Source organism: Ctenopharyngodon idella, chromosome 19 (genome assembly GCF_019924925.1).
Source record: "Ctenopharyngodon idella isolate HZGC_01 chromosome 19, HZGC01, whole genome shotgun sequence".
NCBI lineage: Eukaryota > Metazoa > Chordata > Actinopteri > Cypriniformes > Xenocyprididae > Ctenopharyngodon > Ctenopharyngodon idella.
The window spans coordinates 5,924,372-5,946,382 of record NC_067238.1 but is presented as its reverse complement, the minus strand read 5'-3'; the positions used below and the strand labels follow the sequence as shown (position 1 = coordinate 5,946,382).

General features: G+C 35.3%; 1 protein-coding gene across 1 annotated transcript; it reads left to right on the top strand.

The window, feature by feature from the left end:
- Nucleotides 1-961: 961 nt before the first annotated feature.
- Nucleotides 962-22,011, top strand: LOC127501074 (T-cell differentiation antigen CD6-like). Its single transcript, XM_051872840.1, has 15 exons — nt 962-1,090; nt 4,158-4,211; nt 5,074-5,331; nt 5,917-6,192; nt 9,076-9,387; nt 9,836-10,147; nt 11,069-11,128; nt 11,391-11,525; nt 11,809-11,925; nt 12,030-12,149; nt 16,634-16,708; nt 17,111-17,203; nt 17,337-17,477; nt 20,064-20,141; nt 21,007-22,011. The coding sequence occupies exons 1-15, from the start codon at nt 1,039-1,041 to the stop codon at nt 21,141-21,143; spliced, it is 2,220 nt and encodes a 739-aa protein (XP_051728800.1). The 5' UTR covers nt 962-1,038; the 3' UTR covers nt 21,144-22,011.

The following is a 22,011-nucleotide window of genomic DNA, read 5'->3' as shown; positions in this document are numbered from 1 at the left end:
TTGGGAGTGGGAGTGTTTGTGTGTTATGGGTGACCATGAGCATTCCCCAGTGTGGATGTGTTAGGCCTATATGTGTAATAGTTCTCAAATCAAGTTCAGATTTGGTTGCATACATTTTTGTGAAGATAAAATAACATTTTGCACATTACATTTTCCATTGTATTGACTGACCAACATATCTGCCTGCAGACACCCAGCTGTCCAGATTCATTTATATATTTAACAACATTAAATCTATAATTAAATCTAACATTAAATCTTAATTTTGGATTATTTGTTTAACACTGATTTTAATTTGAGAGTAAGAGAGAACTAATGAACATTAAAGGATGCGTGGAAAAGGTTAAACGTTATGTGTTTATTGATTTTTTTTTTTTTTTTTTTTTTTTTTTACATCAAATCCTTGTTGCTTACACAGTAATACAGTAATTATTTAGCTTCAATATTTGAAGCATCAATTTGAAAGAAAATTTTACACATGATTTTTACCCATGATGTTTTGGGCAAACCGCTGGTACTCAGACTGAGTAAAATGGAGAAAGAAAGGCAATATACAGTTTAAACGTATATTAAACCTACAACTTTCTTACATATAAGGCTTTATACACATCCACATTTCCTGGATATGCAGAGCTCAAGAATGAACTGGCCAATGGGAGAGAGTGCATGTGTTGCAATGTGCGCTTGATGAGAATGTAAACATACATGGGTGGAGCGAAGGCAGTGAACAGGAAATGAACAGGACAGTTACACAAAGCTAACTTTAAAAAAAATTATTAATTATTAACAGTTATGTTAATAATTGTGATGGAAAATTTGTGCGGACAATTAGGACAGTTTTTCATGATGCCTCAAAGACACATTCTTATTTTTAGTTTAAAATAAGTATAGCCTACTATCAGCACACTTTAATAAACTTTTTTGTAAGGGTGTATAGTTTATGCAAAAAAACCCAGCTAGGCAGTTTCACTTCCTCCCAGTGATTCAGAAAGTGAAGCACAGCAGTACTGAAAACAACCCTCATCCAGCTCATGAAGAATGGAGACTTTCAAGATCATGACCATTGTCCAAACTGTTGCTTTTATACAAGGTATCTATCTATCTGGGATCAGTAAGATTTTGTTTTTATATAAGAAGATTCTTATGTTTACAAATACTGCATTTATTTAATAAAAAACAGTAGTGTTTTTAAATATTGACAAAAAAAAAATCTATTTATATATTTTAAAATATATTTTTTTCTTGTGATAACAAAGCTCCAATTTCAGCAGCTAGTATTCCTGTCAATACTTCAGTATTATGATCCTTAAGAAATCATTATAAAACTCTCAAACTTTTCTTATCACAGCTCTGCTTAATGAAGTGTTGAAACACACAGTCTTTTTTTCAGGATTTCTTTGTAACCTTTTAAATGTCTATTGTAATTTTATCAATGTAATTTGTCTTTGCTATTTAATATATATATATATATATATATATATATATATATATATACAGTACTGTGCAAAAGTCTTAGGCACGTTACATTTAACAATTACATTAACATTTAATAATTTATCCAAAGCGACTTACAAGCGAGTCATCGTGAAGAGGCAAATAGACACAAGAAGTGCTCGCAATTTAAGTTTCAGACATTGCTTAGAGTAGTATAAACTAGAATAGGGAGGGTTTAAAGGAAGAAAAAGCAACGGTTTTTTTTTTTAATGATGAGATTTAGTGCTACATTAGTATTTTCAACAAAAAAAGTTAGTGTTTTCAACAACAACAACAACAAAAAGGTTTTAAGCCAGTTATTTATAACTTTTGCTGTAGTGTGTCAGTAGGAAATATCAGTTTACATTTCCAAACATTCCTTTTGACAATAATTGTAATATTCCAGTGAGATTTTTGTATGCACAAGGAGTCTGACAACAGCCGGTATGCTCCACATAGAGATCTGATCTCATCATCATCGAGTCCATCTAAGATTACACAGAGAAACAGAAAAAACTGATCCAGACTAAATCCAAAAGAACTGTGGCAACGTCTCCAAGACACCTGCAAAGCTACAGTACTGTGAAAAGTTTTAGACACTTGTGTAAAATACTGTAAAGTGAGGATGCTTTCAAAAATAATGTCAAATAGATTTTATCGTAACACTTTATTTCACAGTTCCTTGTTACACGTTATATGTAGTTACTATAGTAATAGCAATATATTATGCATAATTACATGCAACTAACCCTGAACCAAACCTAACCCTATAGTAAGTACATGTTGTTAATTTTTATTACTTAGTACTTTTCTGAAAAATCATTTATAATTACACTGTACATGTACACCTTAAAATAAAGTGTAGTAGTTTTTCAGGTAGCATTGCAGGTTCTTCAAGCATCTTGGAGATGTTGCCACAGTTCTTCTGGATTTAGTCTGTCTCAGTTTTTTTCTGTTTCTTCATGTAATCCCAGACGGACTAGATGATGGTGAGATTAGATCTCCGAGTGGAGCATACTGGCTGTTGTCAGACTCCTTGTGCATACAAAAATCACTGGATTATTAAAATGAATGACAAAAGGAATGTTTGGAAATGTAAACTGATAATACTGACACACTACAGCAAAATATATAAATAACTGGCTTAAAACCTAACATGCCTAAGACTTTTGCACAGTACTGTATTTTTAAGAAAAGAAAAAAAGCAAAATATCAATTTCTTTCAAAACACAGAGAGATGAGAAACAAAATCATACTAAGCTGTTGTAAGCAATTCAGTAATGCTTTCTATTTTATTGGAATCAAGACTAAAATTATTGCATTTATAAAGTATATAAGGATGGTTGAATATCATTAAATATTGTTTGTATGATGATGTAAGTTTGCATCTAACTGTGCTATTATACAAATTCTAAATATACCATATATATTTGCGGTCATACATTTAGATACACCTAGCAGAATCTACAACATCTTAATAATTTTAACAAAACAAGAGGGATCCTAAAACGTACTTATTGTTTTTTTACCACTGCACGCCCTAAATAAGCTGTTTTACATAAAATGTTTAAATACAGTATAGTCCACAAGACAAAATAAAAAATGAATTTATAAAAATAACCCCGTTTTTATTTTGTGATATTTGTTCATGAGTCCCTTGTTTGTCCTGAGCAATTAAAATGCTTGCTGTCCTTCAGAGAAAACCTCCAGTTCCTGAACATTGTTTGCTTTTCCAGCATCTTCTGAATGTTTCCATATGAATTTGATATCCATCTTTTCACAATTGAGGGACTCATACACAACTATTACAAAAGGTGCAAACATTCACTGATGCTTAAGAAGGCAACATGATGCTTTAAGTGCTGGGTGTGAAAAAAAAAAAGAGGCTCAGGGTAAATCAGAAACATATAAACATCTTCTGTAGCTTCTAAAGGGTGGTAGTAAATGAAAAAAATAAAATAAACATTTATACATCATTCTGTTCAAAAGATCTTAATGCATTGTGCTGTTTTCTTAAATATCAGTGAATGTTTTTACCTTTTGTAATAGCTGGATTTGAGTCACTGGTGTGAAAAGATGGATGGAAAGATTCTGGAAAGATTTGCATTTTTTTTCCAAATAACAGTGGGTATTGTAACTGCTCAGGACAAACAAGAAACTCATGAACAACTATCAAAAAATAAAATAAATAAATAAAAAACAGTCATAGATCATCCAGGTAAAGACAGCATTATGAATCAAGCATTTGTAAACTCTTTAACTGGGTAATTTTTGTAAATTCAGCTATTATTTTGTCTTGTAAATTAAACATCTGTGTTGTGAAAGCTTAAGTGAAGCTTATTCATGCCAGTACTAAATAAAAAATTATAAACAATTTATAATCAAAATTAAAGTATTATCATTTTGCAGATTCTAAACATACTACCACATCTGTAGCTTTGTTCTACCATTATATAATTAATCATTTAGTTGCCATCTAAGTATTTCAGTGAATCCACAGAATAAAACATTAACAGAAACATTTGTTGTGCAGTGGTCTGACGGTTACTGCCACACGGTGGAACGAAAACATTTTGGTTTTTTTTATTTCACCTCTTCATTAGTTTGGTAAAAAATATTTATTTCCAGCTATGTAATAGAGGCAACAGTTTATCAAGACGGTACAATTTCTTGCGCTTTTTCAGGATATGACAGTGTCATCTCTACTGAGCATCCAAAGGTCAGGGTCAATGTGAAACGTGAGTTATTTGTTTTCCTAAAATTGTATATCATTTTGATATTCATGGGTAATTCTTCCTTTAATTGTTTACATTTAAATCACTCTTTTTGTACCCCAATGTAGACTGCTGAATGTTGCGACATAAAGCTTTAATACATTGTGACGAATAATTTCACATAATTCTTAACCCCTATGAAGAGTGTGACAGGATGTTGCGGTGATGCTCTTGTTATACAACCACTGCAAATTTGCTCACTTCCACTGTATTTCTCTTTGTTGCACTAAAACAGGTGGCACATCAAACAAGCAGCCTGTGAGATGTCAGATCATGTTGGGCTCTATGCTATTGTTACTATTTGAACTTCATTATTATAGTTTATTATAAATGAATGTTGTGTCTTCAGTTGTAATAGTTAGGGTTAGGGTTGGGTTAGCAGAATTGTACTGTGTTGTTTTATTTGGGTTTGTACACTTATGTAACAACATCAGTATTTCAGAAACACGAAAAAAAATGTAGGCATTGTTTTAGCAAACTTGCATTAGTTCTCACAATCTATTGATATCCTAATAAATTACTTAAATAACATTTTTAATAAATCAAGCATTATTATATCCAATGCATTGGGATTTGATTGGATAAAAATCAATTGGAAGAACAAATGCAAGTTTGTTAAAAACTATTTGGCTATTGGTTAACATTTTCTAGTTTGCCTTTCCAAGAAAGATATTACATTTTGATTAAAGATTACAGAGACAATTTTTGTTATAATTTTCTTTGGAATAACAGACACTGAAAAATAGTTTATAGACCAGGAATATGCATTGAGAAAGTAACTTGTAAAAAGTACATTTTCTTATATTCTCAATTGTGTCCCAAGCAGATCAGCGTTCTGGGTCGTGCTCCTGGACCCTCAGCACCTCTAGAAACAACATGTCAGTTATAGCCGTGGAGGATATTAAAAGTCTCTCTTCTCAGATCTGTCTGTCCCTGGGATGTGGCGATGTATATAAATTAAAGGCATTTGATGCAGAATTCAACAGTACCTGTCTCACAGGCTGCCTTTACCACGACTCTGAGCTAAACAACTGCACTCAAACTGTGAGAAGCCACTGCAAGGTGCTCTCTGAGGTTATTTGTGGTAAGAACCAGTGGGACATGAAATAGAACATGTCTGTAGGCTGGAATGTATTATGTGAAAATGTAAAAATTGCTCCCATATACAAGAAATAATGACACTAATGTAAGTGTAAGATAAACTTGCCTCTGATTGAAATATGTGGTAAAAATAAATAAATAAATGTAGGACATATATATATGAAATGGGGACATATTGGCTAATATTCCAAAGAAAAACAACACTTTTAATGTTTTAAAACTGATTGATTTTTAAAAAAAATATTATTCATTTAATTCATTTATTATTTAAAAATGTATTACTTAAAATGTATTACTTAAAAATGTATTACTTAAAAGTATTTTGCATTGTATATATCAAACGTGCATATATCAAACAGTCAAATCTATGAAATAATATGACTAAATTCAGTATCCTGTTTAGAATTCAGGTAATGTAGTAAATTTAGGCTACATAATATAAATCAATACTATATTTATGTTTATTATATCAGTCACAGGGAATGCATTGCACAGCTTTATAAGAATGACCTATCCATCTTTTTATATACTTGAGGTTGAAATGCTGATTTTCTTCTTTCACCCCCAGGTTTTCCCTATGTGGCTCTAATATCTAGCCCATGTTCATGGACTATCAAATCCCCAGACACAGAATCCTCTGTGTCTCTGACTAAAGACACTGCCCACAATGTGTTCAGTGAGATATGCCATGAGCTTGGCTGTGGACAGGTCTACAGTCTCACTCAGAGCAGTGTGCGATTGAACACAACGTGTTTCACAAACTGTGTTTATCACAACTATCAATTAAAAAACTGTACGGAGGTAACTAACCATAGCTGCTCAATCCTCTCTGAAGTTAAATGCGGTAAGTCTGTACATTTTCCATGGCAATATAACAGTTATGAAAAAGATGACATTATATTAATTCAAAGAAATGTTCTGGGTTCAGTACAAGTTAAAGATGCACTATGCAGGATATTCAGTTACAGTTTGTAAACACAGCATTCAAACTTGGCCCCTCCTCTCGGGCGGAACACCATCAGAAGCACAAGCCCTGAAATGATGTCAGCTGCACACTCAGCCCAACCGACTCAATAAACTACCTGCGGAAAGATGAGTGATGAACTATTTTGCAAATTTTGTTCATCATACATGAATAGCATTTTTTTGCATGTAGGCTATATGAAAGAACACATACGCTAATAGTTAGCTGACTAGCTGTTTGCGAGCGAGTTTTAGCCATCTTCAGTCTAGCTCACTAATAATACGTGTCATCATAAAAACGTAATTACAATGCCTAATAATCTCACTCGAGTTACAGACAGTAGTCAAACAGGCAATAGCAATATTGGCGAATTGTTTTTGTGTAGAGAAAACAACTGCTTCGGGTCCCAAGCTTTAGGCACAGACGATAAAGTCCCGCCCTCACCTGCCCCGTGTGTCGTGATTGGCTGGCCAAAGGTTGCAGCCCAGAAACGTCCCGCAAAGGTGGAACCATGACGTCACTTTGTAGGCCAATTGGCTGTTATGGTGCTTTCAAGTCATGTCAGAAAGGTCGTATTTACGAGCTGAACGAACATGAACGCCACCACAATGTCATAAATGGCTTACGAGTGGGAAGCTCGGGATTTTCTTTAAGCCCCGATCTGTATGAGTTGGGGGCATATCAGTGAAAAACATGGCAGAATATCACAATACTTATAGGTATTTAGCAGTGACATTGTCAGGCTTTTCTATTTACAACGAAGTAAGCTAATTGCCTGCACAAAATATGATACCATTATAATATAACAATATAATATGTAACAATAAAGTTTACAGGGGTTTCATAAATTAATTAAAAACGTAAAAAAGGCAAAACACACCTGATGCATTCTTTACGCTTCATTTTCTAGAAGTAGAAGTGCTGTATTTTTGTGTAATTAAGAGGAGGTACACTGCCATCTTACTTCTACTAAAGTGACTTGAACGCACCCACCTCGTAAATACGAACTTCCCAGGAGGTCTTGAATGCACCATTAGCATCATGCTGGTTCCCTTGACAAAAACCCAATAGGATTTTTTGGGCTTTTGGATTATCGCATAAAAATAAGCTCTGTGATCAACAAAAGTTTAGTACTTACACGTTTTGTCCATCAAGATAATTTTCAAAGACAAACACAACTTTTATGAATTTTGAAGCCTATTTAAATGCAGTCGCCAGAAGCAAAAAGCTACAGGTACTCTATAAGCGAACTACACCACGGTTGCACAATTTCAACGTCACCACCACTAAGCTTCCGACAACTCTTTCAGTCTTTTATCTAAAAAAATTTTTCCTGAAAGATTGAATTAGAATAGTTCGTAAGAGCGCAGTTATAAGCATAACTAGGCTGTAAAAGCGGACTGAGCTTACCTGTTAAGTGTGATGACGTTTGTTAGCAACCAGCATTTTCAAGACATGTAACAGCTTAAGCCTGGTTTCTCCCAAGGTTTTTTTCTCCATTTTAACACCTATTTGCCACCTGATGTCACCTGTTGGAGTTTGGGTTCCTTGCCGCTGTCGCCTTTGGCTTGCTTAGTTGGGGACACTTGACATTTGACATTTGATATTCAACAGTGCTTTGCATCTGCCTACATTGACAGCATTTTCTTTAAGAGCTGCTGTGCAGCCAAAATTATATACCATTTATCACTATAAAGCTGCTTTGACACAATCTGCATTGTAAAAAGCGCTATATAAATAAAGGTGAAAGGTGACTTAAAAAGTCACGGGTAGGTTAATACTGTTGTATTTTATGTTGTAGAATAAAAGGTGAAAGTATCTTGAGCTTGTGTTAACCACGGACCTTATTTCAGCCATTTAACCAAAAACCCATTCAAAAAACCCAGTGACTTTGGTCGATGGAAAAGGAAGTGTTAAAATGCTAACTCACTTCCAAGTTTTGGCCTACAAAAATGCGTCATAGTTCCAACACTCTATTCAAGAAGAAAATAAGAAATTACAGGCACAAGACAGTGCCTTTGTAGACTCAAACACCACCACACCTTTAGTGGACCATAAGTAATGACTGAGAGGTATTATTTTTGTATGAGTATTTTTTTAAAAATCCTGCATATTGCACCTTTAAGTTCTGTGACAACATTTGTGAAATGCTGTCAGTTACCACAAAATAATTTCAACGCATGCCTCAATTTGTGAAAATCAAACTCAAGGCAAAGCTGCACTGCTTATGGTAATTTGTAAGTGGCCCATGTGGAAAATTAAAAGTTAACTTTTAATTAAGTTAACACATAAACATTAAAAAAGGTAAATAACCTTTTAAAATGCTGACATTGCTGTGCAATGGCCTTCTTGTAGCCCAGTTCTGTCAAACAGGAGCAGAACAGCTAAGTGCCATCATTCTACGCGGTATGTGGGCCGGATCTAAGCCATAGACATTTTGCTATCTAGGAAGTGTTGTTTACACAAACTCCAGTTGCAGGAATTACATTGGCAACACATAACCAGATGTTCCTAGAAAAGTAGTCCCACCTTGAATTGAAACATAGAGACAATTTTTACAAACATTTTTGTTTGGGAAAAAAGCTGCACATTTCTACTTATATACCCTTTTTCTACTTATATACCACTTTCCCCATAAATGTTCTAGTAAGTACATTACTGTAAACATGATTTTGGTTTGTATTTGAAAGTTTCTTTATGTCTAAATTATGTAAATAATGTTGGTATTGTCTAAATGATCAAATGTCCTAACTGGTTCTTCAGGCAATGCTGCTGTCCGATTGGTTGGGGGCGGTCATCGCTGCGGGGGGCGTGTGGAGGTGTGGCGGGGATCCTGGGGCACAGTGTGTGATGATGGATGGGATATGGAGGATGCAAATGTGGTGTGTTCACAGCTTGGTTGTGGGTACGCTGTGTCTGTCAGCGGGCAAGGTGAGCCGTATGGCCAGGGTACAGGCCCCATACACCTGGATGAACTCAGCTGCACTGGAACAGAGGGGAGCTTATGGGAATGTCCGGCACTTATGCAAGGACACGACTGTGGGCATAAGGAGGACGCAGGTGTGGTTTGCTCAGGTATGTAACACTATGTGTGAGTTATATGTACCATCTCAAGCAATGTTGATTAGAGTTCATTATGGAAGGATCCACATTTTAGCCAATAATTACTACTTCATAAGTCGTTTTGCTGTTTTAAGATTCATATGTTTTAAGGTCATATTGCCCACTCCAAAGCAGTTTAACTGAGAAGTTAACTGAAAGTCATACGATACGAAAAAGAAAATGCATAGTACATAATAAATTTAGTCCCTCATAGTATATAAACCAAATGCAACTGTGGCAAGGAACAAAAAACTCCATTTGATGTTAGATAATGGAGAAAAAACATGAAATAAAATAATAAAAAGAAACCTTTTCTGTGTGCTATAGGTGATACTAACGTTTTGCATGTTTTTGAAATGATTTTGTGATTTTTTTTTTATTGCATGCGTCTGTTCACATGTCTCGTCTCATTTTAATGAAGAATACAAGGCTCTGCGACTGACAGGAGGTCTGGATCGATGCGCTGGGAGAGTGGAAATCCATCGCAATGGTAGATGGGGGACAGTGTGTGACACGTGCTGGCAGAAGGAAGAAGCTACAATGGCCTGTGATATGCTGAATTGTGGAGTGGTCAAAAATTTCACAGCCTTTGACCCCCCCTTCAAGCATAAAAATGAAACACTCTGGTATTTTATCTGTGAGCAGAATAGCAAAAACCTGTGGCAGTGTCCTGAGCACATTAACAATGAATATTTGTGCATGGAAACAAAAGCAGCTGGGTTGATTTGCAACAGTAAGTAACATGTTTTATGTTTTCACATGTAACATGCAAGGGAATATTTTAATAGTTACAGCAACAGTTTACCCCAAAACAGAAATGTTCTGATTTTCTTCTGTGGAACACTAAAATAATTGTTAAAATCTTCACACAGCGCTTATTATAGTGACCATGTCTGTTAAACTTAAAAACAGATTAAAAAAAGTAGGTAGTACAGCTCATATGCTATATTCCAACCTTCTGAAGATTTATTCACATTTTTCCCCTTTGTTTCCCCCCCACCCCCCGTTTTGTTGCTGTCACGTTTAGTGTGGTAGCAGTGCACGATGAAGACAAAGGAGATAACAATAACGGTCTTTATTAAACTTTACCAACTCAGAACAACACTACAAAAATCTCAGGAACTAAAATGACGCCATACATTAACGAGAACCGACAAGGAGTATCAGAAACACAGGGCTTAAATACACTGAGCAAACAAAGGGAGCTAAATGAAATACAGGTGAAACTAATCAGTAACTATGGAAAAAAATTAGGGCATAATCAGTAACCTAGGAAACTAACAACTGACTGGGAACAAAAACAAACTAGAACAAAAACAAACAAACTCCTGATGGAGATCTCACACCAAATTTTGTGACATTGTTATTCATTATTCACAAGACATGTGAGAACCAGTGGCATTGCCTCAAATGTGTTGTACATACAAATTTCACTTATATTCCCTTTTAATTATGAAATTCTAAATAATTACATACACATTATGACTACTGCAAAGTTTAAGGCTTCTCTGATGCTGCTCACTTAAACAAAAGCAAAGCAGCCACAGGAGCTGCCTTTAATACTAACGTAGGTCAGAGCTTCACACAGAGGTTGGAGCAGCACAGAGCCAGCCCTATGTAAATCAGCTTCAAAATAAACATTCTTCTTTTCCAGATTCTCTTGGTCTGCCTGTTCCCACCAGTCAAATACCAAACTCAGCACCAGCAACTACAGGTAATCTTAAATCTTTCCAAGAAACCTAAAACTGAAAATGACTAAAGGGGGAAATTACCTAGGGAAATTAAAGGGCTTAATTTACTACTGAATGCAGTTCTGCCATGGAGAGTAAAATAAATGTTACATTTGAAGAAAAACAAAGGTAACTTGCGAGTTACAACATTCATGGTTGGCTGCATTTATAGAAATGGTGTGTAATGTAAGACAGAAGCATCACTCTTTTATCATGTCTGGGACTCTTTTCTTTTCTTTCATCCAGAGGTGACGAAAATGGAAAATTCACATAGATTCTTCCCGTCTCCAGAGTTACTGGGGTGTTTTGTTCTGGGTTTCTTTCTTGTGATTGCAGTTATCACAAATATCCTCTTGTGTCATCATGATAAAAAGAAAAAAGGTAGGTCCAAACCTGCAGATCATCACCATTTAAACACAACACTTTTAACAAATTGTTGGCAGACAACCTTATGGACCACCTAATTAGCTATATCAAACCTTTATTTGGGTGAATCTCATGGAAGCTATGAACAGCATGTCATAATTAACCCCAAAATAAATAAATTATAAATAGTAAATTACATTTTACATTCAAAAACCAATTCAAGAACCATTAAGATTAACAATTAAGCCAAGTGTGTACAAAAAAGTTTTTTTTTTCCTGTGTTTCCCCTCACTGTTAGCTGTTGTAGTCCAGAAGAGATACATGAACCTACAGGCTACAGCTGAAGCAGAGGAAAATAACTACAGAGATTCTGTCCATCTTGTCAAAGTTATAAACAATAGCGGTGATGCTGAGGGTGAGTGTGTTTTACTCTATGTGTGCTGATATTATGTGAATGACAGATACTTAACATTGTTTTTTTTTCTGTATTTGTAAATTGTTTTCTCTGTGTGCTTGTAGTTCCCATATTTCCTCAGCGTATCTGGCCTCAGAGTAGCATTGAGAGTGGATCGTATGATACGGACTATGAGCAACATGACATCAGTCTGGAAGCGGCTTTTCCTTTATCCACTTTTCACAGTTAGTCATTGTTATGTGTTATGGACAATACTGAGCAAGCAGGAAAGACTAGGGATGGTTGTATCATGGGGTCAGCTATAACACTATCAGTTTACAGAGTTAGAGTTTAAGTTTTTGATTAAAGATAAGAAGGGTACATGATTTAAAAAAAAAAATAATAATGATGTGCTCAGATTAATCATTAATCATTTTTTTAAACAAATACTGCAACATTCAGTAAACACTGAGTTACATACGTCAGAACAAAAGGTGTTACAACCATCCCCATTCTTCTCTATACAAAAAATACTGTTGTGAAATCCAGTGTTGGGGATAATGCATTACAAGTAATTTGAGTAACGTAATCAGATGACTTTTTTCAAGTAACAAGTAATGCATTACTTTCAAATTTACAAAAAAGAGTTACTTTTTCAAAAATGAAACGCAAATTAAGTAGAGGGGTCATTAAAATGTTCCCCTTCCTTCAAGAAAATCTGGCTTCTAAAAGCTGTTATTTTCTGGTTCCCAAAAAAGGACGGCGGGATGCGTCTGATCCTAAATCTGTGTTGTCTGAACTGTACTCTGAGGACATACAGGTTTAAGATGTTAACACTAAAGTGGTTTGTGTCTCAAATCCAGTCACAAGACTGATTCAACACGATAAATCTACAGCAGTGGTTCCCAACCCTGGTCCTGGAGTACCCCGAACACTGTACATTTTTAAATCTCTTATCTGAAACACCCATCTGAGGTCTTAGAGTCTTTACTAATGAGCTGATGAGTTGAATCAGGTGTATTTGATTAGGGAGATATCTAAAGTGTGCTATGATCTACAGGACGCATAGATTCATATCAAAATTCTACCGAACACAGAAATTTCAAGTTTACTTTCGGGGGGAGAAGCATACCAATATTAAAGGTTTACCCCAAAATGAAAATTCGGAAAATCCTACAGCTCAAACGTGCTGCATAACTAATGAGATTCATTCTTGTGTGTTACGCAGCACATTTGAGCTACCGGAAGAGGTTTGTTCTCATGCGTCATTCATGTTCGGTTAAGCATCTGTTTATGTTCGCTGATATGAGTAAAAGCCTAAATGAAATCTGTTTGTCATAAAAAGCGATCAAGTCTCTTCAGAAACTTTTGACTAAACCGATTCATATGGATTAGTTTTCCGATCTCTTTATAAACTTTTTAAAGCGTCAAAAATCAAGTTGCAAAGCCAGTCTATGGAAGGACAGAATGCTGTCTGATTTCATCAAAAAGATCTTCATCTGTGTTTCGAAGATGAACGAAAGTCTTACAGGTTCCACGCTGGATAAGCTTGAGGCTTATTCATTTCACTTTTGGTGTGAAATGGCCTTTACAATTTCCAAAAAAATTTTTTTTTGTATTAAAAAATAAACAAGCAAGCCCAGCCCAAGAAAGAAAAACATAATAACATTAATTTCTGTAAAAAGTAACTAAGTAATGCAATTTTTTTTAGAAAGTAAAGCAATATTGTAATGCATTACATTCAGGCCTGGATTGGCTAATCAGGAGCACTGGGAGAATTCCCGGTGGACCGGTCTGTTTTTTTTGGCCGCGAGGGCCGGTGTTGTCATGGCACTGGGTTGAAATATGGATGCTTTAGAAACTGTCGACGCGGCCAAATGTACTAAACTGAGTACTTCTTTCCTTAAAACCAGTCAGTGGCGATGGGCGACATGAGTAACGGCCCAGGGCGGCATCTTGCCAGGGGCGGCACGAGGCACCCGTGCAAGAAATAAAAAAACGAATGCGCGATAGGGTTTTTACCACTCATTTGCGCGTAACATCAGTGATATCATGTCCCCATGTGGGTCAATTAACCAGGTCGGGAGGGACTCAGAGTGTGTGCCCGGAGAAGACAACTCACTCAAAAGTATACGAGAAGAAGGGATGAGGTGACGTCTGTAGGGAGAGCACGAGGGGAGCGGGACAAGTTCTAAATCAACACTAAATTATGGTAAGAAAAATGGCCGATTTAGGTAGCCTAAATAAATAAAAAAGAAGAGGGGAAACATGCAAAAGATAAAGGCATGCAGCTATTTCTCATATCCAGTAGCCATATCACCCTGTAGCCCAAGACTGGTTGCCCACTGAAGCTAAGCAGGGTTGAGCCTGGTTAGTACCTGGATGGGAGACCTCCTGGGAAAACTAGGTTGCTGCTAGAAGAGGTGTTAGTGAGGCCAGCAGGGGGTGCTCACCCTGTGGTCTGTGTGGGTCCTAACACCCCAGTATAGTGATGGGGACACTATGCTGTCAAAAAGCACCGTACTTCGGATGAGACGTTAAACCGAGGTCCTGACTCTCTGTGGTCGTTAAAAATCCCAGGATGTACTTCGAAAAGAATAGGGGTGTAACCCCGACATCCTGGCCACATTTGCCCATTGGCCTCTTTCCATCGTGGCCTCCTAATCATCCCCATATACTGATTAGCTTCATCACTCTGTCTCCTCTCCACCAATAAGCTGGTGTGTGGTGGGCACTCTGGCGCAATATGGCTGCCGTCACATCATCCAAGGTGGATGCTGCACATTGGTGGTGGTTGAGGAGATTCCCCCTTCCATATGTAAAGCGCTTTGAGTACCCAGAAAAGCGCTATATAAATGTAAGGAGTTATTAGAGGTTCAAGCACGAAGTGCTGAAACCCTATTGTAATTGCTCAGATTTTTATTATTTTTCTTGTGCCCTAAAACGAATTGTGCAGACCAAACCGTAAGGCCGTAACCGTGAAACCTGGCCAGATGATAGTCCTCAATTTGGGGACTACAATCGGAACAAAACTCGGTGGGCATGTTCGACTCACAGGCCTAGAGGTCAAAAATCGGCCACTAGTTGGCGCTAACGAGTTTTTACGCCTCAGTAATCACGTGGTGTTTAATAGATCCACACCATATGCATATCATTGGATAGATCTCCACCTTCTGAACAACTTTGCCTCAAGAACCAATGCTGTCAATCAAATCGTTCATTAATTATTCACAAATATGTGAAAAAACCTACTTTTGCGAACTAGTCCTAGGTTTTTGGTCCGATTGGAACAAAACCAGTGCAGGACAATTCTCTGGACTCTCTAGATCAATAATTATCAAAAAAAAGTTGAACTTTACCCTTTGGGTCGCTATAACAGGGTCATTTAGAAAGTGGGCGTGGCTAAATATACCCAAAAGCCTATAAAGCCTAAACAAAAACTCAGAACTTCACGAAAATAGGTGAGCACATGTAGCATATGACTCTAAAGAAGCATGCCAATTTTTATGAAGATTGGACCATAGGTGGCGCTATAACTGTTAAAAACCTTTAAAAACATATGTTTTTAATGGTTTTGGACAAAAATGTGTATAACTTTGGGTGTGGTCGACTTATTTTCACGGGAGTCATGTGCTTAGACTCCTGAAACCTTGCCAAGTCCAACGATACCAGACTTGCCAGGTTTCGGCTTATGGTTTGTGCAACGTTGTGATTTAGCGCTTAAAAAACTTTTGCAAATATCTTCGAAAACGTTAGTCCGATTGAGACAAAACCAGCGTAGGAAACACAGAGCCTAAGTTGATTAACTACATTTTAGAGCCCAAATGTCAAAATTCTGATAGGAAGTAGCAAAAAAATCCAATCAAAGATGTTCTTGGGTCATTTTTTATGCTCTCATATTTATAACTATCTGTAACTTCAAAACAAAATGAGATATTTTCACCAAAATGAACACGCATATGTATGGATACACTCTGAGGACACCCAAAAAAAGTGGTGGATATCGGGCAATAGATGGCGCGATAACTGTCAAAAAACCTTTTAAAAAACATATTTTTCCTTACTAAATTGCCTGTGTTGGCTATAAATGGTGTTTTCCATCTATGATCTAAGTGTTTACATGCTTGCTAAATAAAATATAATACCTTTTTATGTGCTTAAAGGCCTTAAAGTGCTTGAACCCCGGTAAATGCTGCTTGCAGCTTTAATCATTATTATTATTATTATATCGTAATAATAGTAGGCAAATAATAAAATATAGGGCCTATCACTATTGTTATTCTATGTTGCTTGCTAATATGCTACACATTGGTTAGTAGTGCAATTATGAACACTAATTCTTAAAGAAAATAGATTCTGATACTCTTAAACATTACTTTGTGTTGTTGTAAAGAATACTGTTATTAACTGTTCTAATAAATCTTCACTGTGAAGCAGCACTTAAGCTACTGTATTTGCACTGAATTGGAAATGATGATATTGTTGAAAAATACAATTAATCGCAAGGCTGTAGAGAACAGTGCACTATTGCAGACTTACATACTGAGGTTTTAAGTACATTATTTTAATATATTCAGTCGGGAATTAAAGTGGGCTGGCCTAAGGCATGAAACCCAGGGCTGAAAATGAGTCCCACTTTGGCCCTGATTACATTTAAAAGTAACTTTCCCCAACACTGAAAATGAGTAGGCAGTACTGTAAGTAGACTTCTCTCTTATTTCTTATGTAGACTCAATGCGGTACAGTGCAGATGGTAAAACGCCTGCTGTAAAGGCTACAAACCTGAACAGTGTGATGGAGGAGGGTAAGAAGGGGAAGGTTTTATTTCACTTTGTTTGTTATTTATATTATTTCATTTGTATGTATGTATCGACACGAAATCAAAATTCTGTTTACTATCTCAATATTCATTCTTGGTCTTTCTGTGAATGTGTTCATGTTATCCAAACATCAAAAAAAAAAAAAAAAAAAAAAGATTTCACAAGGTCACCAATTCATATAATCCTCAAGTATTAAGTATTAATTGCTAAACAGTAACAACTAAGAAAATCAAATCTCAACCTAGTTTTTTTTTCTTTCTCATTTAATATCCTGTTTCACTTGGATACACTGGTATAGGCTGATAAGTAATAACAGATAAAGCTGTCCATCAGAATGTATTAAATTATTACATTCTTAAATACACACAAACACTGTTTGGTCTCAGCTACCCCGGCAGATGTCTCAGTGAGAGGATACCAACAAATCTGTGACACTTCCTCTGATCATGATGCACACCAGATGCGTGGGTCTGCTAGTGGTGAGAATTATTTATATATAACAAAACTTTGACTAAATAGCCATGTCTTTTTTATATTATTATTTTAATTAGATATACTAAAAGGCCTTGATTAGGCTACAATGAGTATTATAATTACCTCTCCTTTGCACAGTGGACTCGTTTGAGTCATCCTGCACCTCATCAGGAGAATGCTATGAGAACACAGGCACAAAAGCACAGGACCTGTGCTCGCTGGAGTCTGCTGAATGTTATGAAAATACAGGGGAAAACAGAGACAGTCTACCAACTGCAGGTATTAAACAACCCAGGATTTTTATTCTCTCTAGAAAATATGTTAAATACGTATAACTGATGAAAAAAGAATGCAGCAGAATGCTGAGTGCTGTTGTATCGCAGGTGGATTCACAGCCATGGCCCGTGTATGTAATCACAGCTATGCTGATATTTAGTCAATCAGTATATGATTTTTGATAATGTTTTTCATAACTTGTTCCTCAGTATTCAGGTGTGCATTCACTTTATCATTGTAAAGTAACCTTACTATATCACGAGTCACGACACAATAGATCCTCTTCATGTGAGAGATTCCTGCTATAAACAGTACTGCAAAAAAAAAAAAAAAAAAAAAACTTTTCACTGTCAGTTCTTCTCTACTAAATTTTTGGTTCTAATTCTTGGCTAATCAAATATAAGAGGACCAGAACGAACTGTTGTATAAATTCAAATGTAATTCCTGTGAATTTTAAAGGGATAGTTCATATAAAAATGAACTGTACACAAACAAGTACTGAGTAATAATAATTAACATATACTACTATAGGGTTAGGGTTTGGTTTAGGGTTAGTTGCTTGTAACTATGCATAATTTACTGTTATTAATACAGTAAGTACATGTAACATGTATAACGAGGACACTAAAATAAAGTGTTACTGACGATCTTTCTTCTGACATGAAAAAAAGATATTTTGAGAAATGTCTCAGTGTTTTGTTTAGTATATATGAAACTCATTGGGCACTAAAACTGCTCGGTTACCATCATTCTTTAAATATACAGTACTGTGCAAAAGTCTTAGGCCACCATTAGATGTTGTTTTAGCAATGGTATAATGACCACATATAATTATTTCTTGGTCTCTTTATTAAAATATAACCAGAGAATACAGGAAATTTGTATGCAGTATTAAAAAAAACAGAAAAAAATCACTTCTATAGGCTAAAGTGGCAAGTATTTAGTGACCTCCTCTTACACTTGAGCAATAGCAGGAACCTGTCTCTCTTAAAGGACTAGAAGGTATATATATATATATATATATATATATATATATATATATATATATATATATATATATAAAGGGCCTATATATATATATATATATATATATATATAAGGGCCTATATATATATATATATATATATATATATATATATATAGGCCCTTACGGAGAGCATTTTTGTTTAACACACACACACGCACGCACGCACACACATACAGAGAGAGAGAGAGAGAGAGAGAGAGAGAGAGAGAGAGAGAGAGAGAGAAATGAATGGGAGTCAAAAGCATTACTGCAAAATGACGCTTCAAAGTTTAAGTAATTCTAAATGACTAATTCTAAGCATAAAATCTAGAATTCATTCACAATGTAGCTGTATAGAACAATACTACCGACCATCTACTGATCGTTATTGTCATTACATTATTTTGAACTGACATGAAATAAAGTTATTTTTCTTTTTTCTCTAGATGGAAGCAATCTGGACCAAATACATTATAAATACTCACATATTATTTTTTTCAACTTATAGAGGTGTAGATTTTTACTGTAGTGAAGTAGCAAAAATTTGTGTGTTTGATTATACTATTGATAGTCAAAGGTAACACTTCATTTCTGGTCCACTTTAGATGTTCTATTAACTATAAGTAACTTTGCATTTGTAAACTACCAGTCATTAAGTAATAGTAAACTGTCTGCTTAATGTCTGCTAACACTTTAATTTGATGCTCCCCAACAGACTATTCTACTGAGTCAGTTGACATGTAGTTGCAAAGTTACTCATAGTTAGTAGAATGTCTAAAGTGGACCGTCAAAATAAAGTGTAACATTGTCAAATAGAGAAATTTAGACATAAATAAAATCTAAATGACCTAAAATCCCAAAAGAAGTACATACTTTTATGGTTACTACTTCAGGGAAATTAGTGTTATATCCTTTCATAAAAAATTAATACAGATTTTTTTATTCACTTTGGTAATTTTTACATTTTCAAAACTTATAGTACAAAAATCCAAACTTGTCAAAAATCCAAACAAAAATCATCACACTTGTAACACAGCTAGTCATTCATTGTCACTACATAATCATTGTTTCAAAACACAAGATTATTCTAATATGAAATGAGAACACTTGGTTTATTCACCGAAAAACAACAGTATATATATATTTTTTTTTTAAAAAGTGCACTTTTTGATGATCTGTTGTGATAGTAGTATTAGAGTTTTGAAAATGTGTCACTTTCTTGTGAAAGTTGTGCCAAAGCAATTACAAAAAACTGTAATTAGAAAAAAAAGATGTTACACTTTTACAGCCAACTGTGGCAGATTATTTAGCAGCATAGGTTGGGTAAATAAGATCTAAATAACCTAAAACTGACTAAAAAGAGCATAATTTTGTAGTTACTAGTGTTTCATCAACCAAAGAACAAGCAACACTTACTGTTCCCAGTCAAAAATGACCATGAACAGCCACAAACCCCAACCTTTTTTCAAAAAGTTAAGGAGGGTTAAGAGCAAAACTGCAAATGAGGATGTAGAAATAGTGGCCTAGTTTAAATTTCTGAGGACTGTAGATATTCTTGTAACAGCTTTCCTAATTTGATTCAGATAATGAAGATTTACTGAAGCAGGAATCCGGAAGATCTGTCCTGGGCCACACCATGGATCCTTCCTTCAATTACCAAGGTGTCTATAACCAACAGATAATATACATTTACACCCCAAATTGATGTTTTTGTTATTTGTTGAGATGTTGTACAGTGGTCACTTCTTAATATACACTGCACGGCCAAAAACAAAAAACAAAAACAAAACGCTGTTTGGATTTAAATAGGCAAATGCTTAAGAGTCTATGATTGGATCATTATTGCAGTGATTATTAGGTTTCTAGCATGTTATATGTTTGGCAACAGTCTTCTAACCCTAACTGATGGAGTGTGTAGCTTTTTATTTCTTACACAACCATGTAGGATGACACATTATGGCTATATTCAAGGATGACAATGTCTTAGGCTGAAATTGTGAAAGAATGGTTGGGAGGGAGTATGAAGAATCAATTTCACACATGGCACCTCTGAGTCCAGACTTTAAAATTATTGAAAATCTTTGGGATGTGCTGGAGTAGACTTTACAGAGTGCTTGACACTTGCATTGTCAATACAAGATATTGACCAAAAATGAATGCACCCTCCCAAATATTCATGTTTGAATATATTTCTTTATGCTCCCTCTCAACCATTCTTTCACAAATTGTGCCTGATGAATTTTGACATTGTCATCCTGGAATATGGCCATGATGTGTCTTCCTACATGGTTGTTTAAGAAATAAAAATCAGTTAGGGTTAGAAGAACTGTTACCAAACATAAAAAATGCTAGAAACCTAATAATCACTGCAATAATAATCCTCTTAAGCATTTGCCTATTTAAATCCAAACAGCGACCTTTTCGCAACATACAAACCTCTTGCATGTTTTTGGTGATGTTTCGAGATGATTGCATGTAATGTATGTAATTTCTATGTATTTTCTTTGGTTTATCTTTTATTATCAGAACTAGATAAAGGGGGCAGCAACAGAGAGGACTCCCCGTTGTACTCACCTGTCAGCTATGATAATGAGGCCGTCTCTTCTGAAAGTGACTATGATGACATTGGCAACTATATACAACAACCTAATTACTTACATTAGCTGGAAATTGTGATATAGTGGCCACATACTATTAGTACAGTACCATTAGACACCATACCTGAGAACCATTTTTTATCATTCTTTCAGACCTTTCAATGTTTTAAATGTTATTTCTTTGTTCATATATATCTGTTTCTACATAGTATAATCAAACTTTATGCTAAATGTTTCATCAATTTTTGATATCATTGCAGATTAAGTGCATACCAGTGTAAAAACTAAGTACATTTACATATAGCCCACAAGTGTTTTTACTTCAAATGCTTAGGACTGATGACTGGTTCATATAACCACAACCACTGAGGAGGACATATTTCACCTAATAATCAGATTTATTTTGTTGTAACCCTTCACCTTTTGACAAGGAGACCTCAGAACTCTGGAACTTGAACAGAAAAATACAGTTTTTGCTCAGTCGAGGCTTGTAAATGAGCCTGCATGATTTTGAAGAGGCCTATGAAATGTTTTCCAATAGAAATGTTAAATGACCGAAGTGATGCAGACTATTCAACATTTTTGGAATAGTTCTATCATTGACATATCATATATTGAGATTCTTGAAATGTATTTAGTAATTTATTGTGATGAGACAAGAAACATTAACGTAATGTTCAGCATGTTAGGCATACGATTAAGAATAAATATGTGCATATTGTTAATGAATTTAAATGTAAATGTGGTTTCCTGGAAGCCTTTCAGTAAATTCACTTGTCTGAGAACATGATTCATAAAACTGAATCCCCAGATCTACAGTAAGTAACAAGGTAAAAGATGTGGCTTTGACTCGAGTATGTTTTTGTGGTTTATTAAAGTGACCATTTGAACCATTCATGAAAAATAAAAATATAATTTGCAAGTTCAAAATTTA

What these genes read in the sequence shown, in the direction of transcription:
- LOC127501074 (XM_051872840.1), top strand. Translation starts at nt 1,039, where the DNA reads ATGGAGACTTTCAAGATCATGACCATTGTCCAAACTGTTGCTTTTATA. An exon ending in GCTCTCTGAGGTTATTTGTG is followed by an intron (nt 5,332 to 5,916) that starts GTAAGAACCAGT and finishes TTTCACCCCCAG; the next exon opens with GTTTTCCCTATGTGGCTCTA. An exon ending in CGCAGGTGTGGTTTGCTCAG is followed by an intron (nt 9,388 to 9,835) that starts GTATGTAACACT and finishes ATTTTAATGAAG; the next exon opens with AATACAAGGCTCTGCGACTG.